General features: G+C 36.5%; 1 protein-coding gene across 1 annotated transcript; it reads right to left on the reverse strand.

The window, feature by feature from the left end:
* Positions 1-212: 212 nt before the first annotated feature.
* LOC132606172 (uncharacterized) lies at positions 213-6,061 on the reverse strand. Its single transcript, XM_060319544.1, has 3 exons — positions 5,871-6,061; positions 2,788-3,019; positions 213-953 (listed from the first exon to the last, which is right to left on the reverse strand). The coding sequence occupies exons 1-3, from the start codon at positions 5,984-5,986 to the stop codon at positions 657-659; spliced, it is 645 nt and encodes a 214-aa protein (XP_060175527.1). The 5' UTR covers positions 5,987-6,061; the 3' UTR covers positions 213-656.
* Between the last annotated feature and the right edge of the window lie 5,247 nt (positions 6,062-11,308).

The following is an 11,308-nucleotide window of genomic DNA, read 5'->3' on the forward strand; positions in this document are numbered from 1 at the left end:
GGCCAAGCATATGAGTCAAACGATACAGGCATTAAAGATTTGAATGGAAGAAGGCTCGAGTAAGCGGTTAGCTTGTAACTACATGAAGATTTAATCGTCACTCGTCAAAAATCTTAGAAGAAGAATAACCTAAAGCAGTCTGGCGGTGTGCCAAAATCGGCTTCCAACAATCATTTCTCACAATCTCCTTGCAGAAAAAAAGGTAAAAACGATTTAAGATGAAAATAACATCTTGCCAAATCAAATAGTAACATTTTAGAATACAGAACATATTTGTGCTGTGAACTTAACCAAATAAGATTATGTTAAGATGAAAATATGTGGATAATTCTAGGTAAACAACAGTGAAAATATGTGGATAATTCTAGGTAAATATGTGGCTTAACCAAATGAAGCCACTTTAAATGGTTTTGCCTTGAGAATGCTCTCTTTACAGTGAAGTTAGCATACGTAGTTTTCAACCCGGAACTGTTTCATATTTCCTCCTTCTCCCGACAATTACCTCTTCAATTAGAACAAGTCCGTATGAATACATTTCTCAGGATGAAAGGAATGAGAACTAGGACCTCTGCACTGCATAAGCAGTAAGAACTAGGCTGACAAAAAGAGGGGATAGGTATGGCGCTCGTATCCCGTCAAAAGCATGAAACTTATGCTCATCTCAGCTTAGCTTTTGAAGAACTTTGGAGAGGTTTTGCAACAGGTCTAGCTGGGGCACCTCTTGTCACCTTTTTCATATCATACTTGACAGACATGAAAGAACATACCAATGCTAACAACATTGTTGGGTAGACATACACTGCCCTCTCAGGATCCACTGTGGTTGGCTTGTTAAGTATCCCTTCCTTGATAAGGCCCCAAACAATAAGTAGGGTGCCAAACATGCTCATCCTTCCAGGTTTTAGCATGCCAATAAGAGCTCCAGCCACAGAAAAATAGCTTCCAGCAAGAACCTTCCAGAAAGTAATAAAATAAAGACAGCCACTTGATAAACCAAAAGAAAGAATGTGTGATGGTATAATCAAACAAAACATCATTGCAGATGTGAAGAGAACGTTAAAAACTCAGAAGAGAACGTTAAACTAAAAACTCTAGTTCATGAAAAACTTGAGTGCATTAAATGGATGTTGTCACAACTCACAACCTATTTATATGAGACACTAGACAACGATACTTCTATGAAAATCCTAGAAGGATTCAAAATGCCTGAAGCATATAAAGATTCGTGGGAAAGTTGTTCAATAAAGCTTCAGAAATATTTGTACGGATTAAAACAATTAGGGCGCATGTGGTATAATCGCCGTCGCGAATACCTATTAAAAGAAGGGTATAAAAATGACCCGGTTTGCCCTTGTGTCTTCATGAAAAGGTCAGGATCGAAATTTATCAGAATAGGTGTATTTGTTGCAGCCGGTGCACTAAGCTTCCGCTATGCGCGGGGTCTAGGGAAGGGCCGAACCACGAGGGTCTATTGTACGCAGCCTTACCCTGCATTTCTGCAAGAGGCTGTTTTCATGGCTTGAACCCGTGACCTCTGGGCCTCATGGCAGCAACTTTATCCGTTCCTCTAAGGCTCCCCTTCAATAGGTGTATTTGTTGATGACTTAGAATATCATTGGAACTCTTGAAGAGCTTCCAAAGGCAATAAAATGTTTGAAAAAGGAATTTGAAATGAAAGATCTTGGAAAGACAAAATTTTGTCTTGGTCTACAAATTGAGCATTTTACAAATGGAATATTTGTCCATCAATCAACATATACTGAAGTCTGAAGATATCTTAAAGAGATTTTACATGGATAAAGCACATCCATTGAATACCCCGATGGTTGTGAGATCACTTTAAATTAATAAAGATCCATTTCGACATTAGTAGTAGTTTAATACTACGAAAAGATCTGATTGTAGCCCCAGTCATCATTCCAAGTCAACCCACCAAAACACTGATGATTACATTATCAAGCAGTCAGAAGGATGACCAAACATTTCAAGAAATCAAGATTAGCACAAGCATCATGAAGCTTGTAATGCATCATCTAAAATTCAGTCCCCGTATCAACTTCCTACTCCATAAAAGATTTTGGATATTTCCTCAAGTTTTGGAGAACTTAAATAAGTTCAGGAAAACACACAAGACGAGAGATTTTAACCTATCTTTTCATTGCATAGCTACTGCCTAAGGTTCTAGCTAGAATCATATCCTTTTCTGCTCTTCACCCCCCCCCCCCCCCCCTCAAATACGTACTCCCTAACACAATTTTGGTATCCTAGAGGGCACTAGTGCTAAGGTAAGGTAAGCATCTTTTAAGGTATTTTAATTTAAAAAATCAACTCCAAAGTGGACATAAACTTAATTTTTTGACAAACTTCCTCTATAATCCAAATATAAAACATAGGATTAGTAATTTGAAATAAAGGGAGTAAGCAAATAAATGAAACACGGAGTATTTTTCAAAAACTGTACATTCAAAACTAATCAAGCACGGCAGACACGCCTTGCTTGACTGACCAAGTCCAACAGAAATCAAACAAACACTAAGATCCAGAAACAGTGACAAATTCATGAAAAAAGATTGACAAATAATATACAGAAGTAACCTTTACCAATCAGCTTCAATAATTTTAATTTGAAACTGTATCATAACAAATATGGGCAGAACCTTACTTGCCTCTCTGTGTGCAAGTGGGTGGGGGTGGTGATGGTGTGTGGGGCGGTTGGGGGGGGGGGGGGGGGGGGACAACAACCTTAGAGTACTCAGAAAATGATAAAAAATAGATTTAAGGCCAAACCTCCAAGCGTTGTAGGTCAGTTACGGCAGAGGCCTCCTTCACATTAGTCAGGTTGTAGACATTTAGCAGATTATCCCAGCTTGGAACCGTCTTGCTTGTGATTAAGCCATTAACAATTGCACCAGGATAAAGCATGGCCTTCACTAATGGAAGAGGAAAGATCTCACTGGAAATCAACTGGGAAGATGTGACTTGCATAGGCGTTGAGCACATACCAGATCTGCATGGCACCCTGAAGGAAGACATTTGGAGACAAAGAAGTAAGCAATAATGGAGAATTCTCGTAAAAGATGTTTCTTTTCCAATTACAAAACGTGGTCAAACTACTAAACACCTGATTAACTTTTACGAAAGAAAAGAAACTGTCACACAAAACTTAAAGAGGAAAACTAAACTTCATAATTCAACCCATGAAAGTACTGAGTTTGACCTTATGCTTTTAAGCAGGATGTCACTCCTCTAACCCCTTCAAAAAATCTACCTCCCAAACCCTCAGGGGTTGGCCTGGTGGCAATTGACTTGAGCCTTGGGGTGCTCCCCTTCAAGGTCTCAAGTTCGAAACCCGCTGGGTGCAAACAATTTCTGGGGGCCATCGGACTGGGGAAACCCTGAATTAACCGTGGTGCACTTGCGGGAAACTCCTTGCCGAGGGCCTGTGCACCCCCGGGATTAGTCGGGGCTCAAAGAGACTCGGACACCCGGTGCTAGTCAAAAAAAAAAAAAAAAATCTACCTCCCAACTTACCCAAGTTGGATTATCTGCAAGTTCATATAAGAATGCCTATCAATAACATCAACTAAAATGTTGCACCTTTATTATATTCACAGGTAAATAGAATATGATAATCATTTTGATAATTGGTGGACCCTACTTCATGAAATTTACTAACTCTAGCAGTCACTCCACTTCATAATCCATCCATTTCCATAATAAGCTCATTTCAGGTGCTCAATCACATCCATATTCCATATCAAATAGAGACGAGTAGCAGAGAGGATATCAGTTTGCCTGGATGAGACAAAATACTCCCAGACACCATGCTCAAAAAATAACTGAGGCGAGTACTCGTTCACCGTGTTAAAAAATAACTGACTCTAGTACTCGTTCGGTGAGACAAGTTATATATGACTCAAAAAACTTAAACAATGTGATTACAAACGTCAACACTACCCAATTACTTTTCCAAATGATAATCAATCTAAGCACAAAATTAATAATCAAAATTCACTCTATTAACAAGCATACAATTGAATCATAGCACTTGGTCTAAGAGGGAAACATAGTATTATCCGAAAAGTGAAGCTCAGAGACACGTTACCCCAACCAAAGTTGCAAAAGTACAAGCACATTAACTTCTAACGCAACAGTGGAGATGAAAACAAAGATGTTTCATCTCCTTGTTACCCCCCCCCCCCCCCCCCCACACACACCATATTGAGATATTAGGTCTTAGGAGGACATTAAACAACAAATGAAATGCACTGGGACTAGAAATATAGATGTATTAGAAAGTGAATGCATGACCAAGATGCTTGCAGCATGTGGGATGTGGTGGAAATATATGATCAAAAGTATGGCATAAATTTTTCTTTAGGCAGCAGAACTAATATTAGAATGACATGCATATCATGAATGAATAAGATTACAGGCACTACCCTCCAAAGTGTTGTGCTAAGATCTAACATCGAACTGCAAAAGATTTCCTCAACATTCAACTCGCAAGGGTGCTACCATCTGAAGACCACATCTGGAGTATGTAGGACATCCCATTTCATTGCTTTCTTTAGCCCGTCAACAAATTAACTTATAGTCACTTGCCAATGAAGATAGTGTCTCTACCAAAGTTATGGAGTTACATAAAAAGACGGTACACACTCAATTCTACCGAGGTAGTTGACGGGAATGGTAAAAATAGCAATCAACTATAAACAAATGCATAGAAACACTTACTAGGCATTTGAACATGAAAAATGTGAAATTTGAAAAAGTGAGTATTTGGAAAAAAGTTGATAAATGGTATTTGCAAATTAGAGTTGTGTTCGGACATGAATACAACTTGGAAAGATGTGGAATTTTTGTGAGTGATTTGGAGTGAAAATGTGAAAACAGATATTTGGAGTTTATCGGCTTCCGGAAAATTGCGACAATTCTCTGTCCAAACATGATTCCAGAATAAAATTCCGGAAAAAAGTGAAAATTATCCATGGCCAAACGAGCCCTTAAAATCCAGATAATTTGTTACATTCAAAATAAAAAAATCTTTGTTAGGAATCCCTTATAAAACTTTTTTATCAGTATAAGGAATCCCTTATAATTTTGGAGATATAAATACAACTAACCTAGATCAAAATAACGCCTCAGAAGCTTTGTTTATTTCCCAAATGAAATTAAGCAAATAAATCACCGACCTATTATATATGTAATCAAGATCGACTTCATTAGTCTATATTCAATTACATTAATGCAAGATCGTTGGGAAACAATATTGTTACAGGACATACTCATAAGTCAACCTTACAAAATTGGCATCAATTATAACTTGTACTATCAAGAAACCACTTATGAAAAACTAAGATAAAGCTTCATTTAATTCAATGAACCTCCAGATCAGACTCAACATAAACACGAACATAGTCGCCACTCCTCAGTACATAAATAGACAGAGGAGGATTTGAAGTTTATGGGTGACCTCAAATTAATATTAAAACAATAATTGGATTCACAGTCAAGTATTTATAAATATTTAGCTGATTTTCTACTTGAACCTGTAATTGGGCTTCTAGATCCACCCCCGTAAATAGGTATAAAATCAAACTTATATTACCAAGTAGAATCACAATAAAATGTCCCCGATATCAAATAACAAATCGAACGCAGATGTAGAAAAATGGGTCGTCAAGTTTGCAGTTATATTAACAGGGGCGGATGTACGGTTCATTTGAACCCATAACTTTCGATACGAAGTATAAATATATATGTAAGAACCTACGAAAATCTCAATAAATAATAGATTGAACCAATAACTTTAAGAATCTGAAAAGTTGAACCCATTAAATTCAAATCTTGAATCCACATGTGGTTACCTAAATAAAGGGACTTGAAGGAAGATGAGGAAAAAGAAGATTCTAGAAGCATATTTGGAGAGGTTGCTCCATCTTCCTTTTGACGATGTTGAAACTGGTGCCACATTATTCGCCATTTCCAATTTGCAGACAAAGGAGAGAGTGGAGGGCCTTTTGGGAATGCAACGACATTTATATTCAACCCCCAGATGGATTCCCAGTTAAGCATTACTTAGACAAATATTTGTCGTATTTGCCGCTTAATCATATTTCATACTCACTCTACCCGTATTTACGTGTCACTTTTTTCTTCCCGAAATTCAAACTTCATAAATTTTGATCATTATTTTAAGATGTATTTTTTTTATTAAATTGATATGAGAAAAGTTATAATTTATAGTACTTTTCATGTAATTTTTAAATATATAAATTTTAATGTTAAAGTATCAAATTAATCTAATCTAATTTAATTTTAAAATTCAATCCAATTGATCAAAGTAAAAAGTGTCATATAAATTGAGACACAATGAGCAACTAAAAAGGAATCTCATTTGGAAGAGCAACTGTTTGGATAATCATACTTTCTATAAATAATTAAATAAATAAAAAACAGATAGTAGATCAAAATTCCCCTAAACTATTTCATATTTGAAAATTATGATGACAAAATGTGTGTTACACCTCCTTAGAGGCATGTGGCTTTTATAATATCCGTTAAGCATTACTCAACAAATATTGTCCTGTTTGCTGCTTAATCATTTCATAACTATTATTGCATTTGGAAGAGAAACTGTTTGAATAATCATGCTTTTTAAAATAACAAAGAGAGATAATACGTTATAAAATCCTAACCATCACATGTTTATTAGTTTCATAATTAAAATATATCCTTATTACATATCCCCTGAATTATAATTTTCAAATATTTGATAGATACCAAAAAGTGTGATAACACTTCCTTAGGGGCATGTGGCTTTTACAGCATTAATTAAGCTAGGAAATCAGAGTTTCTATTTTTTATTATTTCTTTTTCTTTCTATAAATAAGGTCTTCTTCCTCATTCTATTCACTTTATGTACATTGAAATTTTTTGAGATTGTAAATGTTGGTTTATATTTGAAATGTTTCTCTTCTCTTTCAAACTCAAAACATGATAAAATTAAAAATTATAGATAGAAATCACAGTGAAATCAAACTAAATAGGAGCTGATTTGCTTCAATTTATGTAAAAACAGGGACCTCTCAACAAAACGTGAGAAAATAACATTTCTTATGTTTTTCTCTTTATCTCCCTTTTTACTTTATAGTTCCTTTTTTACTTTTAACTTTTGTTTTCTTTAGTTTTAGTTTTAGTTATTTAATCAGGATTTATATTTAAAATAAAATCATTAATAATCTAAATAAAATCTGAAACAAAAAATAAATAACACGTGTAGTGCCACTTGGCACTTTTTTAAAGCTTTTGGGAGAGTGAACACACGTACATAACATATAATGATCAGGGAATTTTTAACACCTGGAAGTTATAGTTCAGGGATAACGTAAACAAGACATAATTTAAGTATGAAACTTATCAAAATGTAATAGTTTAGGAGGGTTTGGCTCCTGAAAGTTATAGTTCATAGGAGTAACGTAAACATGATATAATTTGAGTTGTAACTAATAAAAATGTAATAGTTTAGGAAAATTTTGATTCATTATCCGTAAAAAATGTGTATGATGGAAGACGAATTTTTCTTTGGAAAACATAAAATTACATTTAGGAAACAGTTTTGGGAAAAGATTTTGCAAAACTTCTTGAACAATACTTTGGGGGGAAACACTTCGAGAAAAAAATATTTTTGAAAATATACTTTACAAAAATTCCAAAAAAAAAGAAAGTTATCACAAAAAGATAGTGCAATAGATCTACAGTCTGAGAATTCGAATATTATATTAGATATATAGTGTTACAATTTTTTATAGTCTATTGTTGTGTAAACACTTCAGCCAGTTGAAAATGACTTTGGTGGTTATCATAACAATTTTAGAATAAGTAAACATCGAAAAGCATGTGGTAATTTTCGGATCCGGTCTTCTCTTTTTCTCCTATATATATATATATATATATATATATATATATATATTCTTTAATTTTTATTTGGATGAGACACACTGTAACGAGCTATTTGGTCTTTTTAGACATTTTATTCCTTTTTCCCTAAAATACCCTTCTCGTAGTCTCTTTTCGGTATTCATGACTTGCAGAGATGGGTAGCATGGTTTTCAAGGAAATTGGATTGGTCTTGGTTGGTTTTGAGGATTTTAAAGATTTCTAGGTTGAATAAGCTAATAAGAATTGACCAATAGTTGACTTGGGGAAATGCATCCAGAATCTAATTCTGATAGTTCCATTAGCTCTGGGACGTGATTTTTGACTTAGTTGAGCTTTTGGTTCGGGTCCTGATGCATCCGTTTGTGTTATGGGTCATTGGTTGGAAATGTTGGTTTTGGTTTGGTTGGAGTTGGCTTGGGTCAACACCCGGTCAAGGCGACCTCTTTTTGGGAAATCCAAACCCGCGAGCAAGTTCGTAGCGTGTTTTATGATAAGTTTGCATTTTTGGCTTCTGTCTGCAGGACTCCGAACGAGTTTCGAGCGTTTGATCGGATTTGGTAGAAACTAAATTTTTCTGGTTTCTGGTGTGGCGCACCTGCGCATAGTGGGCTGCATGTGCGAGGTTGGTTGTTGGAATGGAGCCCATATCTATGAGAAGAGGCTCGCAGGTGCGAGGCTGCATCTGTGAGCGATAGGCCAAACCTGCGGCCTTAGGCGAGAATAATGAACCTCGCACCTGCAAGATTTGGGCCACTGAAACTGTCACGACCCGGCTAGGGGGCCGCGACGAGCACCCCTTTATCGTACATAACATAACATCTAGGTGAACCATAAGTCAATTCGTGCTTTTCTTATCGTTAATCATATTGATCCTATTAAACGACCATCATCATTTAACATATCATAGGCATCTATGCCACATCATAAGTACAAGGCCGACGTGGCTAACAAAAGATATACAAAACATGGGCCGACATGGCCGAACATCTCTACCCACATACACATGACTACGAGCCTCTAAGAGTATGACATATCGTATGAGCGGGACAGGACCCCGCTATGCCCATAATTATATACACAAAAGAATAAGTACCCAAAAGCTACGGCTCCGAAAGAAATGGAGCTCTGCTATGCAATCTCTGAATAAGCAACTATGGATCAAGTCTGTCTCCCTGTGCACCTGCGGGCATGACGCAACGTCCACAAACAAAAGGACGTCAGTACGAAGAATGTACTGAGTATGTAAAGCATGATCAACATCAATATAGAAGTATAATAGATATCGTATGAAAATAGCATAGGAGGGGAGACAGTAATATCATCATCATCATGTCGCTTACTTGCATACATCGTCGTTCGTATCCCATAATAATACTCGTGCCATACTTGTGCTCATATTCGTATACATGTCCTTATTCGTATTCTTATACATAGTTTTATCACATTCATATTCATATTATATACATAGTCATTTCATATACATAACATTTACATAGCATACCCGACCTCATAGGATCGGTGTCTTATACATGCTTGGCCAACCAAGGCTCAAGGTCATACATACCTGGCCCTACCAAGGCATCAGGGTTATCCGTACCATCTGCAGAGGTGTGCGCGCGTTTCGTAATCGTATACATACTTTATACATAGTCATATACATATAGTCTTACCCGGCATCATAAGCTCGAGGTCTTATCATAGCCCTTCATAGGCATACATATACATATATCATAGCTCGTAAGCATCTCTAATCTCATTTTACTCTCATCATCATTACTATCCTCATCATTATCGTTACATCTACATTATAGACTTACTCGTCATACGAGGAACATAGTATAATAATAGTACATATCAAGGGTCGTGAGCTTATGAGCTCGGAATGTCAACCATGTGAAGACAACATACTCATATAGAGGAATTAGGAATTTGGCCAAGAACCATGCCTTATGAAAGAAGGGTTAGCCTTACATACCTTTCCGTCGAACTATTCTACACTTGCACGTTCCCTTCTAATGCTAGCGTTTATACCTTCATTAATATCATAACAATGGCCATTAGTCATTCACATTATCCACATTATCTAGATTCCTCAATTTGCCTCTAATTCACCCATATTCATGGTCATAACACCCATCTTCGTCCATTCGTCTAAAGTGTTTAGTTCATGATCTTAATACCATTTATAACACATTCATATCACAACACAACAACATTCATAACTCAATTCAAACTATTTCTCAAAATGTCACTATTCATCATTCATGACCTAGTTGACCACATTTTCTACAATCCATGTATTTTAATTCTCCAATACCTTAAACATCTTGTAAAAATCATGAATCTTACCTTAGAAGTTGTAGGAACAAGCTTTGGTTGATAATACTCTCCTTTGAGCAAAAGCCTAGTTTTTCTCCATTTGGATTTCTTGACTTGGATGATCCTTGATGATTCCCTTATCCTTGATTCACTTGTCTTAATGTTATTGATGGCTTATAATCCTTGAAAACTCATATAATAAATGTAGAGAGAAGTTTTAGAGAGAAGTGGTGTAATGTTGTAATGACATAAAATAAGTCTTGATCCTCATATTTAATGACTTGGAAAATCTGTGCTGGGTGAACAGTGGTCGTCCATGGAGGTTTACGGACCGTATTCCACTATACGGCTCGTCCTCCATGGGCGTATTTAGCCATTTCCAGAACCAGAAGCTGGGCTGCCTTCATGGTGGTTTACGACCATGGTTTACGGGCCGTAAATCACTTTACGGTCCGTCCACCTGGTCGTATTTAACCATTTCCTCGGCTGACAGAAAGTTGAAGTTTGGCATGCCAGTTTACGACCTGGCAGTTTACGGACCGTATACCAGTTTACGGTCTGTATTTGAACTTTACGACCACTGGCAGAAAGCTGAAGCTTTTGCATGGCAGTTTACGACTGCTAGTTTACGGACCGTATTGCACTTTACGGTCCGTATTTTGCAATATACGACCACTGGGCAGTTTTGCCAACTTTCAATTTTTCTCATTTCTCGACTTTTCATTCTAATCATCCACATCCCTTTTCATACATTTCCCATGAAACATTATACACTCGCACTCCTCGCACACATCATTAGTTCATTTACTTGCGTACCAACGGGAAATTTTCCGAGGTGTAACAGAAACGGGCCAGCATGTGCGAGTATCTAGGTGCAGAAGTGCTAATCGCTGGTCAAAAAGATATTAAATTCCCATATTCGAACTTATTATTTCATTCACCCATTTTAGAAAGTCTAAAGCTCGGTTTAGAGAGTTTTCATGCACCAAATTCAAGTTTCTTCTTGGGGGTAAGATTCTAAGCTCAATCTTAGTAATAACTAATG

Source organism: Lycium barbarum, chromosome 8 (genome assembly GCF_019175385.1).
Source record: "Lycium barbarum isolate Lr01 chromosome 8, ASM1917538v2, whole genome shotgun sequence".
Taxonomy (NCBI): Eukaryota; Viridiplantae; Streptophyta; class Magnoliopsida; order Solanales; family Solanaceae; genus Lycium; species Lycium barbarum.

Coding starts and splice junctions, on each gene's coding strand:
- LOC132606172 (XM_060319544.1), bottom strand. CDS start 5,986: ATGGCGAATAATGTGGCACCAGTTTCAACATCGTCAAAAGGAAGATGG. Junction 3,020..5,870: donor CTTCAAGTCCCTTTATTTAG/GTAACCACATGT, acceptor GTCTTCCTTCAG/GGTGCCATGCAGATCTGGTA. Junction 954..2,787: donor CTGACCTACAACGCTTGGAG/GTTTGGCCTTAA, acceptor ACTTTCTGGAAG/GTTCTTGCTGGAAGCTATTT.